The following is a 16,791-nucleotide window of genomic DNA, read 5'->3' on the forward strand; positions in this document are numbered from 1 at the left end:
TAATTTTCTAGAATGTCTCAAATAATCCAAAAACCCCCTCACTGTCCTCCAGTCAATTCTGGACAGAACAGAACTGCCCAAGGGGTTTGTGAGACCGTCAATCTTTGCAGGAGTGAAAAATCTCATCTTCCGCCCTCAGAGTCTGGGGACTTCAAACTACTGACCCTCTTTCCAGTGAGCAGCCTAACTTGCAGCCAGACTCCACACCACCCAGACTATCTATCGCCCCTCTGCCACCCAAAACTCACTTCTTCAGTCAGAGAAAAATGCAACTGCTTCAAAAGAATGCACCTGTAATCCATGCCTCCTTATGACACACTATCTAATCAAGAAACTTTATTTTAAGGAATTGCTTTTAATTATAACAGCAAAACTACAATATAATATCTATTCTTATTTTACCAAAGATAGGTGTCTTGACACACAGTAACTATAATGATTTTATCTGTAAGAAATTTAAAATTAAAAATCTTCCAGGTAATTCACTAGCCTCAAAGAGATGAAGCATTAAAAATGCAGGAATACGCCCCCAGACCCAAAGGGAAAAGTAGCTCTTCTCCTCCATACCTGTGTCATCAACTTTCCATCCATAGTTGCGCGAGTCTTGTAGGGCTTGTCCTAACAACGCTGCCTGGTGCATCAGTTTTTTGGGAATACAACCCACATTCACACATGTTCCCCCAAGACCTACAACATCAAGAAATAATAAGGATATAGCACATTTTGTAATCTATCAAAGAAAAAGGTCAATAATGACTACACTTCTAAGATGCCTAATTTGTCTAATGTCGTCGATCCTATCGATCCGTTTATTCCTGTATCTCCCAACACCTCAAGTTCCATGAGAGCCTTATGTACAAAACACAGCATAATCGGAAAACAGAAATGAAGGGCAGATTCAAAAACTCCCATGGACTACAAAGATCCAAATTGCCTGCCCTGCTGATAAAGATGCCAGGGATCCAATGTGTCTGTGCATCACCACCACCCTGTGCTTGCCCCTGGATCTGTGCACAGAAGTGGTGAGTCACAGATGGCTGGACTGCAATGTGTCTGAATTGAATACATGAATGCGTTCTTCTAAGGAGATTGGTTCACTGTTTTCTCTTGATACTCAGAAGGATGGACTAGTTCCTGCAGATTAAAATAGAAATGGGCACTGGGCGTGGCGGTGGGCAAACTGACATGTGAAAGAGGGCAGCATGGCACTTGCTTTTCTTCAACCAGGAATCTCGCCATTCTCTTCTCACTGCCTAGATGGACTAAGCTTCTCTCCGTTGGTTGTCGAGGACACGGCTCATCTGAGAACCTGCCCCCAGTTTTACCAATCAGATTTACCAATCCCATCCCTGTGCTCTTGGTATAATCATCAATGATGCAGTCACGATTGAAAAGTTTACACTTCCAATTATTAATTTGCTAAGTATCCTCCAAACTAAACCAAACTCACTGCCCTCGAGCTGATTCTGACTGATATCGGCCCTAGAGGACAGGGTAGAACTGCCCCTGTGAGTTTCTGGGACTGTCGCTCTTTACAGGGGTAGGAAGCCCAGTCTTTTCCCACTAATTATACTAGTTACTCAAAGGTTTATCATCATGAAAGCTTCTGTATAAGGATTTTACTATCTTAACCCTTTCAGCATATTTAAATCTGATCCTATTTGAACTTAGCTCAAGGATAAGAACTATGCGTTTAACTTCTAAAAACTTCAACTGGGATTTAGAAGCCATTTTTAGAACTTTCTTACAAATTCTCCTCTAAAATAAAATTTTAAAAACGTACCCCATCGAGTTCCAAGTGGGGTTGGAGTGACAAAATCCAGGACCATCACCTTTTTGCCATACTTGGCCGCCTCCTGAAAAACAAGATGATTTCATATGTTCAAATGTGTTTCAAAGGGTAGCATGAAGGATTAGAAATGGTCTGTTACAAATCCATGCTGTTTTAATTAGGTGGTAATGCCAAAGCTTAACTAGTTACTGACACCTGGGAGTTTCACGTGCGAAGATGATGAACAGAAACTCAGGATAAAAATGAGAGGCTCAGATAAGCTTTAAGGGCAATTTGCAGAGAACATACAGATTCAGGACACAAATACACATACCGGCTGTTCTAAAACTGGCAGACTCTGTTGGAAACCCTAACCAAATGATGACAGATGGAGCAGTCATGTTTGGGAACAGTTTTTCTTCTTAAATTATAACATTTCCTAAAATTTTCATGCAAGGTTCCCATGAGAAAGCTGACAATAATCTAACCCCAAGTCCCCGCCAGTGAGTCCATTCTAATTCACAGTGACTCCCCTGCAGAGGGTTCCCAAGACTGCAAACCTTCACAGGAGCAAAGAGCCTCATCCTTCTGCGGAGCCGTGGCGGGGCGGGGCAGGTGGGTTTAAACTGCCACCCTTGCCTGTCCTACCATGCCACCAAGGCTCTTTGATAATGTCTAACAAGGTTTCTCAATCTTTTTTTAGGGGCGTGAAAGCAACATTCAGAAGTTTGTTCTGTAGAGTATCTCATCTTTAAGAAAATAAGCTTTGTGTACTGGCACCTAGACCTACAAGGGCTTTTTTGAAAGAAATGAGTGTGTGTGTTCTTCAAAAATACTAATACTGCAGTCAAATACGCCTGCTACTCCATTGATGCTACACCAATGGCATTCACTTTCTGACCTGCGTCATTGCAACGGGCTTCTCCTGATTCACTGCATCCTTAGGGCAGTAGAACCACTCTATCTTTAAAACAGCCTATTGGGTAAGGGTGACAGGGCCATATGCCCCGACAAGCAAAGTGTCTCTCAGACTCCTAACCGCCTGCCCAGTCGATTCCAACTCATAACGAACCATATAGGGCAAAGCCGATCTGTCCCATAAGGTTTCCAATGCCGTGCTCTTTATGGAAGATGACTGTCACAGTTTTCCCCCAAACAGCAGCTGGTGAGGTCAAACTGCCAACCTTTCAGTCAGCAGCCAAGCACCAGGTCTCCTTCACTCCTCATCGCCCCTATTTATATATCCTCAACCCCATCGCTCCCAGGCCCTGGAGCTAGTGGTTATTTCTCTTAGAATATCTTATATATACAGAGAAAACACAGCTTTTGTTTTTTAATAACTTTGAAAAAAATCCAACTTTCTCCATCTTTCCATGGACCAAAGGGGATGCGAATAGGGAAATAGCTACCTTGGGGGTAAAAAATACAAAGAAATACATTTTATGTGAACATGTCCCCTGTTACCCATGAAAAATCAACCAAATTTGAAATGAATAGAAATGTGTACCCAAACTCAGAGCCTGGTACTTCTATATAAAGAACATGCCACATTTCAATTTGGAAGAATGACTTATAAAGTGGTCCCTTATGTCCTGGCAAGTTATGAGCAAAAAGCCACACTCAGAACTAAACAAACTCCGGAGATTTTCAAATTTAGCTGTGCTGGGATGTGACCATTCCAAGCACAATCCAGATAAAGACAACAGAAGTAGTCTTACCTTGGCAGCCGCCAGCCCTCCTGAGCCACCACCAATGATGATAAGGTCATAGTCGTAGGACTCAGGAAGATCTTCGGAGCCGTTCATACTGAGCAGCTTTTGAAGTTGATAAGCCTAAAGAAGAAAAACAGAACGCAATTTCATATGAAAGCAGTAATGAATGTCTCAACACATGCTATGACATCAAAGACCCTTGCAAACATGATAAATGAAAAAAAAATAGACACAAAAGATCAAATATCACATGACCCTACTTTTACGAGAAGACTGATGGGGAAATGCAAAGAGAAGCGTTTACTGGTGTTATCAGAGGCTGGGGTGGCTGTTATTTATGGTAATGAGGGTCTCTTGATTAAGCAGTAAATAGTGGCGACAGTTGCATGACACTGTGACTAATTAATGTCTGAAAAGTACACTTGGGAATGGTCAAAATGGGAAGCTTTGTTAAATATATTTCACAACAATAAAGTAAGCAATACAAAAGCTCGGTAGGAGAATCTTCCTTTATAGAAAGCAAAAAGAATTTTCAAAGGAAAACTACAGGTTGGTTTCAATCTCATCACACGCATGGAAATACTCAATCTTCCTTTGAGTAATGCTCTTTTAGTCATGATCCTTAGGTCCGGTGCCCCATGCCTCTTCACCCCACTGGCTAACTTCTACATAAGCAAGATTCTGACAGCTCAATAAAATTTAGTTAGGTTTAATTAAGTCTGGTCACCAGCCCTTCTCCTGAGATTTTAAATATTGGTTTTAAATTTGCTGGAAAATCCAAAATATTGCCTTGTCCTTTTTAATGGAACCACTGATATAAGTCCAGCTATCTTTACTAACCAGCCAGAGGCCACAAATCAGGTGATGAAGACCTCGGGCTAAGAGCTGGGCCTTGGTTAACAAATGAGCTAGCGCACTCAGTACAGCAATTTAAACAAAACTGTCAAATATTTAAGACCCCCCCAAAAACCTACAATTTCAGAAGAAAATAATTAGCTGACATTGGCCTAAATGAAAAGCTAAATATATTAGTTGTTGCTTTTCCCAGGCATTTTAAGTAACTACAAGTCTGTTAAAAGCTCATTTGTTTAACCTGCGTGAGGAGGACTTCAAAAAATTCTTATGAAGATGAACAAAAAGATACTAGAATTTTTCCACATGTTTTGAAGCCAACTTGCATTGAGCGCTTATTTGTATGTATTTGGTACATAGCAAGCAGGTTTTAGAAAATAGATGTTAGATTAACATCATTCTGTTGATATATTACCTTTTTTTAAAATCTGTGCTAACAAATGAAAGTGCTAACAAGTGCAATATCTTTTTAAAAAATCACATCTTAACTTTAGAAACCAACATAGCCCCCAAACTTACCGGCCCCAACTGTGTATTTCTCTGCTGCCTACCATCAGCAGAAGCAGAAGCAGACGCGGGAGCTTGGGATGCGGAAGGGGGTGCGGTAGAGGGAGGAGGAAACACAGCACTGTAACTGCCCCTTGGTAGCATGATGGGCACACGAGGTGGTTCAGGGACTGGAGGGAAGATCCCTGGAAACCAGCCACAATGAGGACAATCCTGCATCACCCTGACAGTCTGGACAAAAGGGCAGGCAGGGGAGGCTGGTAGGCACAGCCAGTACTCATCAATTGGCATTATGACAGAAACGCCTCCTTCAGCACAAGACACTGTGGGAGGAAAAACTGGGTAGTAATAACCATGTGAAACGAAGGATCAGTACAAGCTTCAGGTAATACAAGCTTCAGGTAATATTCGCCACTCCCCCTCCCTGGGCTGACTGGCTGGTTTGAAATAGTATGTGCAGCTAGAGTTCTGGGAAAAGTAACAGGCAACCATTTTTTTAAATCTCTGACCTTTCTATCAGCTCTGGCCTCTTTCTATCAGCACTGTATCTACATAGCACAGATGTTAACAACACAGTCGCAGGCTATAAAACTGCAAAGGGAAACCTATCGTTCTTGGAACCCTCTTTGCCAACAAGAGAAAGAAAATGCACTAGAGTTTTAAGCCAAGATTTATTATCTGTTCTTTACTGAAATTCTGTATCCAAACCTGGTTCTCATGGTTCAAGGCAGAAGCCTAATTTTATCAGCCAGTGCACAAATCTACAAAGAGAAACTGCCTGGGGAGGAGACTAGATCTGAGGCATGTTTCACTGACATCTGCTGCTTCCCTGTACCACCAACCTATCTGAACTCTCCTCTTCCCAACAAATCCTGACCCAAAATGTTCTCTTCCCAACAAATCCTGACCCAGTAGGTAGACTGGCACAACAGAAGCTCTAGTGGGTTACACACTGAGCTAGTTTCTTCAAGGATATGTGGACAGTGATCAACACCATCATGACCCATATTTAGATCTTCAGTATGTGCCTCAGTAGTGGGAGCCAATGTATTATTTTAATTATTAGTTATCAAGTATACGCTGGTAAATGGCTTCCACTTCACTTCGATTACTTGAAAAGGCCTTCCCTTCTACAACCCTGTCTAAAGTAGCCCCCATTCTCCATTAGCCGATCCAGTTTTCCTCGGAGCAATCAACAGGAACACTGTTGCCTGTCCTGTGGCAGGCTGAAAAATTACTCTAACGAGTAGATAGAAGCCCACCATCTCCAAAATCTGTGATTGTTAACTATCCCAGTAAAAGGCACTTTGCAGATTAAGGATTTTACTAGGGGAAGGTTATTTTGTATGATCATCCTAGCGGGCTCAATGTTACCGTGAGTTTTAAGTTGAGGGACTCACAGGGAGATTTTATTACAATGGTAAGAGATGGAAGAAAGCAAGTGATTGCATTGGTGTGAGAAATAATGTCACAAGGCAAGGAAAGCTGGCAGGCTCCAGAAGCTGAACAGAGAAGGAACCAGAGCCTCTGGGAGCCAGATCTTGGATTGCCAGACCTCTAACTGGAACAGCATTATTTTAAAGCATTATATGTGTTAGAGCTGCAGTAGGAACCCCCCTCCCCACACACACACACCACTGGCTGGCTCACAGTCACTCATAGTCACGCAATAGGACAGGGGAGATCTGTTGCATAAGGTTTCCAAGGATAACCACCTGTATAGAAACAGATTGCAGTATCTTTCTCCCAGTGGCCAGCGAATTTAACCACCCATATCCCTTATCACACCACCCCTAGCTTCTCATGTATAAATTCCACGAGAAACGGGCAACTTTCTATCACTTTATTCCCAAGGTGTATGGCAGTGGGCACACAAAGTATTTTCAGTTAATGAAATGTCTTTACCAAGCACTTCAAAGTGGATTTCCCAAGAACAAACGCAAGGTGAGATTGAGAAAAGCAAGAGGAACTTTGAGTCACTATTAAGCTGCAACCATGAGTGATCATGAGCCCGATGCAGTGCTAAATGATTTACATGATCCCATTTAGTCTTCTCAACAAAGTCTTCTACACAGATGTCATCCTCATTTCATATAAAAGACAATATAGGGGCCCATAGAGATTAAGTAATTTGTCATGACCCAAGAATGAAATATCTAGATCTGTATGATTACTAATTGTCTACTTTTTCCACTATACTACAGTCATTAGCTGACATGCCAAAGTACTTGTCACATAAATTTTCTAAATGAAGTTCTACTTACTGCAAGTTGAAACAGGTATTATTCATATAATGTAGGTCTCATTTTAAAAGTCTGTATTATTCTAAGCTTCAATGTCTTTTATGAAACCTGCAAAATTTAAGCTACTGTATTATAACGCGAAACCAATAGATTTAGAGTTTAGCTCATACCAGATCTCTTACCTAGTCAAACTTCTGCTTCTCCACTGGCTAATTCTTTTTTTCCCTCATCAAAATAGTCACTTATATTTCAAAATGATGAGACAATTCATGTTATAACAACAACAAACTCTTCAGGCCCCCAAAATTATCAACCCCAATACCATCACATTCTCAACTAATATTTTGATCATCGTTAAGTGTGAAAACTCCTAGAAGCAAAGCTAAGGCACCAAATAGGAATATCTGGCGGAAAGTATGAAATAAGCCAGGGTCATCATTTTCTACCAACAAAGAAATCCCTTTCCTTTGCTGGAAAGCCCAAGAAACTTGGTTGGCAGACATGCTAATGTAAGGCCAGTGCAGTCAAAGCTGACCACTAAATCAAAGGGTGAGATACCGGCAAGGATTAGCACCCCTTCACAAAGGAAGGGGAAGGAATCAGTACTCTAGAAAATAACTGAAAGCTGTTTCAGCTAAAAATCCCCACTACTTCTGGTTAGGATGCTTCCCTCACACATGCGTAAAATTCCATCCCCAACCTTGGGGTCATGCTTAGTCCTTCCTTTTACCACCGTGGAACTAGTGCAGTATTATCCAAAGGTCACAGCTCCTCCTGTTTGCAGATACTTATCCACTTGCCAAATAAAATAGATTAATAGCAAAATTCCATAACCACCAAGGATTGGGCTCTCACTGGGATCCAGAAAAGCAGCTTATGGGTATGGTCACTGAACCTTTAAACTGTTCTTATAATGACCTCTATTTTCAACAATAATTTCCAAAAAGGTTGTAATTTAGATTCTTAATGTGCAAGTAACAAATCTATACCCATTAAAGAACATTGGGATAAATTGACCACTTATTTTTATTTAAACAAGAGATTTACTCATATTGTCTCCCACACAGGTAAAGACCTATTATAAGAAATGCAGAATACAACTGGGACAAATGTTCATGGTTTCTCACATGATGGATATCACTGGTTCAGGATGGCACACTATGTACCGACAGAAATTACAAATAAAAAGCTAAGCAGAGCCAGAGAACATAAAAGCAGAGAAAGTACTTAACAAAGGAGATAAAGCCTCTAGCTGGATGCTAGATGATTTTGTCATTTCTTAACACACTTAGTGCTCTGATATACCAATACTTGAATATAGACACTTTCACTCCATGATACGTGGAAATATGTTTAGAATTGGGATACCAAATCTTTGCTATAATGAAGCCCATTTTAAAATTTTATTGTATTTTTAAACTGCAGATACAGGCCTGCTCATGTCTAGACTAACCATTTTTCTTACTCCCTTTCCGCCCAACCTGCATAGGAGCCTTTATGTTCCTATCAGCTCCCAGCAACAGATAACTATGAAACTCAGAACAGACCACTCCAGATCACAACTTCATGAATTAAGGAAAATATACCACATAGTAAAACAATTTCTGATGTTCTTGAAAACAGTTGTTGGGATTTTTTTATATATTTTTTCCTTCTCTCACAAGAGACATACATGTGCTTGTTTGGATTTTACTCATCATTTTGGGATACTTTAGAAAAACCACAAAATGTACCCATTCTAAGAACAAAAAGCTTTACTATGAGCTTGTGATCATTGCCTCTGAAATTTCAAAAGTTGCCACAATATTTTTCCAGTCCTGTAAACTCAGAGAGATGACTCCTTGCTTCCTGCCATGATAACCAGGATCGTGTTCCTCCTCCATTTGATTCATATTAATTGGCTCGAGTATTGGCAACCTGTCTTGGTCAAGCCTTATTCTTGCAAAACCGTCCCTTATGATGAAAGAAACATAAAATATATTCTCCACAGTGCGAGAAAAAGAGTTGGGATCAACCACAAACTCAAAATAGGGCACAGGCGTATCGGGATACTGTCGGAAGTAGGTCTGCAGCAACCCCAGGATCCTCTCTACTTCCTTCTCGGTGGTCACTTGGTCATTGCCCAGGTCCACCGCCCTCAGCTTCGTGGGCATGTCTCTGTGTACTTGGTCTAGTCTCTGAACTCGCTTCCGCTGGCGTGGCTTGCGGGCCGAGGGCTCGGCGCTGAAAGAGCCGAAAACAAAGTGGAAGGTTTCGGCTTGCAGCATCCAGGGGGTGGCTTTGCGGTGGACTTGCTCCCAGAAGGCGCGCGCCAGGCGGTCCTCACACTGGCCCAGGTCGGACCTGGTCTCTTCCAGCCCGCTGAGGCCCGCGAACACAAACAACAAGCCCCGGAAGGCAGCCAGGTTGAAAAAGCACATGTCGGCGTTCAGCTGGTGGGCCTTCTCTTTACCCACGTCGGACGCCAGGACGAGGAACTGGGCGTCCAGGGCGGCCTCTCGCGTGCGGCTCACGCCGTCGAAGAGCGCGTCGGCTTCCTGCAGGGCCTCGGTGAGCAGCTCGCTGGCCGTGTTCACGATGTCCTCGCGCTGCTCCTGCACCGTGTGCATGAGCCGGCGGTACTGCTTCCGGATGTGCCGGCACTTCTCCTCGTCCACCTGCAGGTCTACGAGAGGGACAGCTCAGGCTCCCTCGCCACCGCCCCGCCCCCAGCACCTCATCTTCCGGGGCTCCTCCTCCTCCGCTCGCTGGGGGATACTCACTGAGGGGGATCCTCAGGACTCGCTTCTTTCTCTTCTCTCTGCCTCTCCTCAGGGTGCACTTTCCACCGGGCATGTCAGCCATCAGCCGTGACGACGACGACGACGACGCGAGCGCCAGAGCCAGAGCCAGAGCCGGCATCGACCGCTGACGAGGCGGCCTGAGGTCTCAGCGGCGCACGGAGCACTAACCGTCCGGCCTGCCCCCACCCCGCTCGGCCACTGTAGCAATTGACGTCAGCGCCCCGCCCACCTGGACGGGCGCATGCGCAGACGCAGCCCCCGTCCCGGTAGCCTCGCAGGCCCACCCACCTCACAGAGGGGACCAATCACACGTTTGACTACCTTCTCAGGGGACGCCTTGTGTCTCAGCATTTACTCAGTGTAATAATAACCCACATAAGGTACACTTTTGAGCCTTTTTAGGGCAAAACTGGGGGGACAGGGGGCGGGCCTGATGGACCACAAGTTCTAAACTGTCGCTGTGAAGCATTGCAGTCAGGATGTCCCTTGTTTTTCTTAATACTATGATTAAAAGTTTGTTGATTTGTTTTTAAGTTGTATTTTAGGTCCCTTACTTAATGGAAAAAAGTAGGTTTGGTTTTGTTTTTAAGGAACGAGCCTAAAACATTATCAATTGCTTGGGCAGCACAACTCTCAGGGTCATTTGTAAGGTGATGGGGAGTCAGGGTTTATTAGCTTGGAAGGGACATAACCATATAAATGGAGCTAATGAACTTCTTTTTTTTTTTTTGCTAATGAACTTAAGAACAGGCCTTCAAAAGCCAAACCCCAATCTCAAACCCTACCCATCTGGAAGCTCTAAGAAGCGGGTAAAGGGCGGTGTCCACTTGTCCTGTGTGAATAGCAGACGGGAGATTTTACAAGTGATCTTTGGTTCACCACCCAAGGCAAAAGACTAGCATAAGGCAGAACCCTCTGCTAAACAGCTACGGGCTTTTGGGAAAACGGTTAAGCACTGGGCTGCTAACACAAAAGGTGAACATTTGAAACCCACTAGTTACGGGGGGTGAAGACCAAAAAATACAAACCAACTGATCCCTGGGGGCTTCTGACAGTAACTGCTGATGGCAGTAGAAAGTCCAGTCTTTCTTCCACAGAGCTGCTGGTTTCCAACTGCCACTCATGGGGTTTGCAGCCCAGCTCGGAACCACTCCACCCCCTAGGCTCCAAGGGAAACAGACCTAGCGATTTGCTGTCACAATGGAGTTGCTTCCAACCCTATAGTCCAGACTCCCACAAGGTCCCAAGGCAGACTCCCATAGCTTTGTTCCTGGGAACAGCTGGTGGACAGTGGAGCACTCAACAGTGCACCGGCCAGGACTCCCCGCCATCCAGATGGCAGCCCAGGAAACCCTTTGGTGCAGTTCTGCTCCCGAATTTATGGTATCGCCTCCACCACACTCAATAACAATGGGCGATCAAGCTAGGATGATTTAAGCACTAACTGTTATACCAGTACAAAAGGGAAGCTGTAAGCTGGGTAACTGCTACGCAGTGGAGAAGTCACCTGGTTGGTCAGAGCTGTAAAGCTGCCCTCCAAACAGGTGAACCACGCTGCACAGTCACGAGCAGGCTTCAAGGAACAACAGAGTAAATGGGCATCTAGGCTAGTTCCTTTTTCTTTGGTTATCAGCACAAAATGTCTTGCCAATTACACAGACAGCAAAACATGGTATTAGATTATTGCCAGATCCCTATGGCACCTCTATTTGTCCATAATTATTTATTTATGTAGGTGTAAGTCAGGAAGAAACATAAGCCTTGGTGGAGATCACTTCCGTGTGTGTGTGTGTGTGTGCGCGAGCGCGCACCCAAGTGTGAACATCACTTCTTGCAGTGTTAGCTTCTCAAAAGCAAGGGCTTAGTTTTAAACGTTCCAAGCGCAGCTGTTTTCACGTGGATGCTCTCAAGCACTAACTGAACAAATGAATGTCAATTAAAAACTTGGTTCCAACACCTCCTAGAAGTCTGTTTGTACAAGAGCTTAACTTCTAAATCCCTGGGGCGTGTGGAAGGGTAAGATCTAAAACAGCCCCCACTCCATTTTGCATCTTGCCATAATTTCACACTCATTGGAGTTCTTAACATTATGGCAATAACAAGGCTGTGTTTACATCAGTCTGGGCAAGCCCACCACGGGCAACTTGTCCTGGCACAGTGTAGTGGAAAGCACAAGGCTAACACAAGGACCAGGGAAACTCTGGGCAGCCTTAATTGACTTAGCCAGTACAGACAGTCAGGTGGATGTTACGTAACAAGGTTAAGGTTGGGGTCCTGGGATTATAAACTACTTTTTGATGATGATTCTAAGTGGCTCGATCATAATTCATACCTGACCACCAAATAGGGTATTAAAACCCCAGAACCGGTGACCTTTTGACCTATAATTATGTAGATAATCCCAATCCTGTTCCTTTTACTTCAGTAGTGACCAGCTGCTACAGAGATGAGCCAGCCTGCCAACCATGACCTTAGAATAAATTTCTTTGTTCACTCCAATATAATGAATACCAAGCTTGGATTCAGGAGAGACCACCGGCCTCCATGCTGGGTACATGCTGCTGTTTCCCACATGCAGATGACTATCTTTTAATGTTTACTGTTTAATAAAAGGAGCCCTGGTGGTCCTGTCGGATAAGCACTGGATTACTAACCTCAAGGTCGGCAGTTCAAACCCACTAGCCCTGTCATGGGAGCAAAATGAAACTGCCTGCTCCTATAAAATTAATAGCCTCAGAAAACCCTATATAGGGGTGCTAGGAGTCAGAACCAATTTGATGGCAGTGGGCGGGCTTTTAAGGCTTAATAAAACGGTCTCTCCAGAACACTGGAGGTCTGAATGAGGTCATACTGGAACAAAAGTTAGGCTGACACCTTTAATAAAGGTGGGAAGTAAAATCCGTTTGCTTTTCAAAAAACAAAAGAATAAAGAAAAAACAAAGATGAACAAAGTTGGAAGCCAGGACCATTAAAGAGCCCTACTCCAGTATATCTGGTAAATTATAAAATAATGTTTCCATCTGTTTTAAATCTTAGGCTGACTCCCAACACCGTCAAACCAAAATATTTACTCTTTGTTGACCAGATTCTTGGGAGTTGACAGGTCCATCCTTTTGATGTCCACTTGAAGTGCAATAAAAGCAATTTACTAAGGAAAAAACCTCCAAAAGACTCCTCAAGTTTCCCCGCACAGCTGTTCTACTTTCTGTGGCTTGGCAGAAGAATAATAGGCAGGCCCTAAGGTGTTCCAAATGGAGCCTTTCATCTCTGGATTTCAAAATACTTTAGAAAAAGAAATTAATTCTCCCAGCATACCTGAGAAAGTATTAGTAATATAATTTACAGGGATTTCTCAGGAGATAACAGCCCACACAATGTGCTTGGGGCCATGGAACAGAGCACACACAGCCAGACAAACATCTTATTACGAAGCTGTGATTTCCGGGGCGGGAGTCCCTTTATGCTAGGTTCCTGACCCCGAGAACTTAGGTGAACCTCAAAGTCCAAATGATATTTATTCTGTCCTGTGCCTTTGGCACCGGGTTTTAGATGTGGCTACAAAAGAAACCATCTCAAATCCAATGATCAACTCCACTCCCCACCCCCATCATTTAAAGAATGGCAAGTCTATGCTTCCGAGTCTTTAAATCACTGAGCAGCTCAGTCCTCTACACCACCACTATTTTTATTTCCTTGACAGTCTGCTTTATCCGCTCCGTTCAGCCATGTTCTCTTTCGGTATTCATTCGTGTGCACTGACTTTCTGGCATACTTATCTATCTCAGTTAACCTCTGGCACCTACACATGCTCGTCAGTCACCTTGTCGTACTGTCCGGGCTTCTGTGTTGCTGTGATGCTGGAAGCGATGTCACTGGTTTTCAAATACCAGCAGGGTCACCCACAGGGAACCAGTTGCAGTGGAGCTTTCCGACTACGTACTAGGAAGAAGGCACAGGCTTGCTCACTGCAGAGGAAGTGGATGCTGAAAACCTCAAGCACAGCGTCAAGAGACTGTGGGAAACTCAAGGTCTAATGAACAGAAGCAGAACAAGGTCAGAGGCTCTCAGGTCAGATGGCCATCACATGCCTGAGGAAGAGCTGCCTTCTCCAAGCAGAAAATAACACCTGTGGGAGTGAGCCTTTGGGCCCTTTACTAGCTGATGCGGACAACTCAAAAGGATAAGAAACAGGCTACCAAAACCTACTAATAATGGAAACTTGGAATGGATGAAGTATGAATCTAGGAAAAATGGAAGTCATAAAAAATGAAATGGAATGCATCAAAATAGTTATCTTAGGCATTAGTGAGCTGAAATGAAGTGGTCTTGGCCATTTTCAATCAGAAAATCATATGATTTACTAGGGTATGAATGACACAAAGAAATGGTGTTGCATTTATTGTCAAAAAAGGACATTTTAAGATCTGTCTAGAAGTACAATGTTGTCTGCAATACAACTATTATTCAAACTTATGCACTAACCACTAAAGGTATTGACAAAAAACCTGAATAATTCAACATCTTCAGTCTGAAATTGATCACACATGCAATCAAGGTGCACTAGTAACTACTGGTGATTGGAATATGAAAGTTGGAAACAAACAGGAAGGAATAGTTGGAAAATAGGGTCTGGTGATAGAAAGGAAGCTGGAGATTACAGGATAGAATTTAGCAAGACCAACAACTTAATACCTAACAACACAAATAGTGAATATATACATGGACTTCGCCAGATTAATACACAGAAGTCAAACTCACTATCTCTGTGAGAATAGACGATGGAGCTGCTCAGTAACAGCTAAACCCAGGCCAGGGACTGACTGTAAAACCTCCAATGGTTCATATGTAAGTTCTAGCTGAAACAAAAGAAACTTAAGTCCATGGGAGCCAACAAGGGACCTTGACTCCATGCCACCCAAATTCCAGGCACATCTCAAAGTCAGATTTCATGAACTGAACACCAATGACAGATGACTTGATGTGCTATGGAAAGACATCAAGAACAGCATACATGAAAAAAGCAAAACAAACAAATAAAGAAAGAGGTCTGTAAAAAGACAGGAAAGAAAAGTTTAAAGTGGATGTCAGAAGAGCCTGAAAGATGCTCTTAATTGTAAAGTAGCTAAAGCAAATGGAAGACATGAAGTCAAAGCTGAACAGAAAATTTCAAAGGCAGCTCAAGAAGATAAAATAAAATACCATAATTCAATGTAAAGAGATCTAGAGTTAAAAAACCAAAAAGGTAAAATATGCTCAGCATATCTTAAACTGAAAGAACTCAAGAAAAAAATTAAGCCTAGAGTTACAAAACTGAAAGATTCTTTGGCAAAATAAAGAACGATGCTGGAAACATCCAAAGAATAGTCACCGTACCACAAAGAACTCGTTGACATTCCACCATTTCAAGAGGTGGATATGAGCAGAACCAATGGTGCTGAAGAAAGTTCAAGCTCACTAAAGGCATTAGCCAAAAATAAAGCTCCAGGAATTGATGGAATACCAACTGGAGTGTTTCAACAATCGGATAAAGCACTCACTCACTTGTCTTTGCCAGGAAATTTGGAAGACAGCTTTTCGGCCAACTGACTCTAAGAAAGGTCACCGAACAACATGTTCAAAGTATACAATAGAATTGATACCACATGCAAGTAAAACTTTGCTGAAGATCATTCATTAACAGTTTCGGCAGTACACTGGCAAGGAGCTGCCACAGGTTCCGGGCGGATTCAAAAGGAACAAGGGATATCATTACTGATATGAGAAAGATTGGGGCTGAAAGCAGAGAATAGTAAAAGGACATTTACACGTGTTTTATTGACTGTGCATACGCATTAGGCTGTGGAGTTCATAACAAATTACTGATAGCCTCTAGAAGAAAGGGAATTCCAGAACACTCCATGGTGCTCATGTGGAACTTGTACATAAATCAAGAGGCAGTTGTGAGAATGGACCAAGGGACTAAATATGGTTTAAAGTCAGGAAAGGTGTGTCTGGATTGTATCTTCTACCATGCTTTTACAATCTGTATGCTGAGCAAATCAAGTAAGCTGAATTATATGAAGAAGAATGTGGCATGAGGTTTGTAGGAAGGCTTATTAACCACCTGAAATATGCAGATGACACAACCTTGCTTGCCTAAGGTGTGAACTTGAAGCACTTGATGGTAAAGATAAGGGTTTGCAGTCTTTAGTATGTATTACAACTCAATGTAAAGAAAACCCAAATCCTCACACCTGGATCAATAGGTCACACCATGATAAATGGAGAAAAGATTGAAATTGTCAAGGATTTCATTTTGTTTGGATCCACAATCATTGTTCACAGAATCAACCAAAAATAAATAAATATTCAAACTCACTGCATCGAGTGGTTCCTGACTCACAGACACCCTATAGGACAGTGGTTCTCAACCCTTTAATACAGTTCCTCATGTTGTGGTGACACCCCCGCCCCAACCACAAAATTGTTTTCGCTACTTCAGAAATGTCATTTTGCTACTGTTATGGCATCAGGCGACCCCTTTGAAAGGGTCGTTCGACCCCCCAAAGGGGTCGCAACCCCCAAGTTGAAACCCACTGCTACAGGACAAGGTAGGACTACCCCTGTGAGTTTTTAAAACTGTAACTCGTTACAGACGTGGAAAGCCCCGCCAAGAAAAATCAAACGACGGATTGCAGTGGGTAGATCTGGGCACAAGCCCTCTATAACGTGCTGAAAAGCAAGGCTGTTGCTTTGAGAACTACGGCGCGCTTGACCCACAACACTGTATTTTCAATCGCCTGATGTGCTTGTGTAAGTCGGACAAAGAAGAAAAGATGCATTTGAATTAAGGTGTCGGTGAAGAATATCGACAGTATCATGGACTGCTGCCAAAAGAACAAACAAATCTGTCTAGGAAGCAGTACAGCCAGAATGCTCCTTAG

The 16,791-nt window shown here is 43.0% G+C and overlaps 2 protein-coding genes across 6 annotated transcripts in view; both read right to left on the bottom strand.

The window, feature by feature from the left end:
- TXNRD1 (thioredoxin reductase 1) overlaps positions 1–16,791 on the bottom strand; it is a 115,626-nt gene that overhangs the window by 26,454 nt on the left and 72,381 nt on the right. For all 5 annotated transcript variants that reach the window (XM_075551063.1, XM_075551062.1, XM_075551061.1 and 2 more), the window contains 3 exons: positions 3,490–3,603; positions 1,784–1,856; positions 568–687 (listed from right to left, as the gene is read on the bottom strand). In XM_075551063.1, coding sequence (XP_075407178.1) covers positions 568–687; positions 1,784–1,856; positions 3,490–3,576 — 280 coding nt within the window. In that variant the 5' untranslated portion in view covers positions 3,577–3,603. The remainder of the gene's footprint in view (positions 1–567; positions 688–1,783; positions 1,857–3,489; positions 3,604–16,791) is intronic.
- Positions 6,666–10,076, bottom strand: EID3 (EP300 interacting inhibitor of differentiation 3). The gene is made up of 2 exons (XM_075551058.1): positions 9,848–10,076; positions 6,666–9,750 (listed from the first exon to the last, which is right to left on the bottom strand). Exons 1-2 carry the CDS (start codon positions 9,984–9,986, stop codon positions 8,843–8,845), a joined length of 1,047 nt encoding a protein of 348 aa, XP_075407173.1. The 5' UTR covers positions 9,987–10,076; the 3' UTR covers positions 6,666–8,842.

Source organism: Tenrec ecaudatus, chromosome 6, assembly GCF_050624435.1.
Source record: "Tenrec ecaudatus isolate mTenEca1 chromosome 6, mTenEca1.hap1, whole genome shotgun sequence".
Classification (NCBI taxonomy): Eukaryota; Metazoa; Chordata; class Mammalia; order Afrosoricida; family Tenrecidae; genus Tenrec; species Tenrec ecaudatus.

Coding starts and splice junctions, on each gene's coding strand:
- EID3 (XM_075551058.1), bottom strand. CDS start 9,986: ATGCCGGCTCTGGCTCTGGCTCTGGCGCTCGCGTCGTCGTCGTCGTCG. Junction 9,751..9,847: donor AGTCCTGAGGATCCCCCTCA/GTGAGTATCCCC, acceptor TCCCTCTCGTAG/ACCTGCAGGTGGACGAGGAG.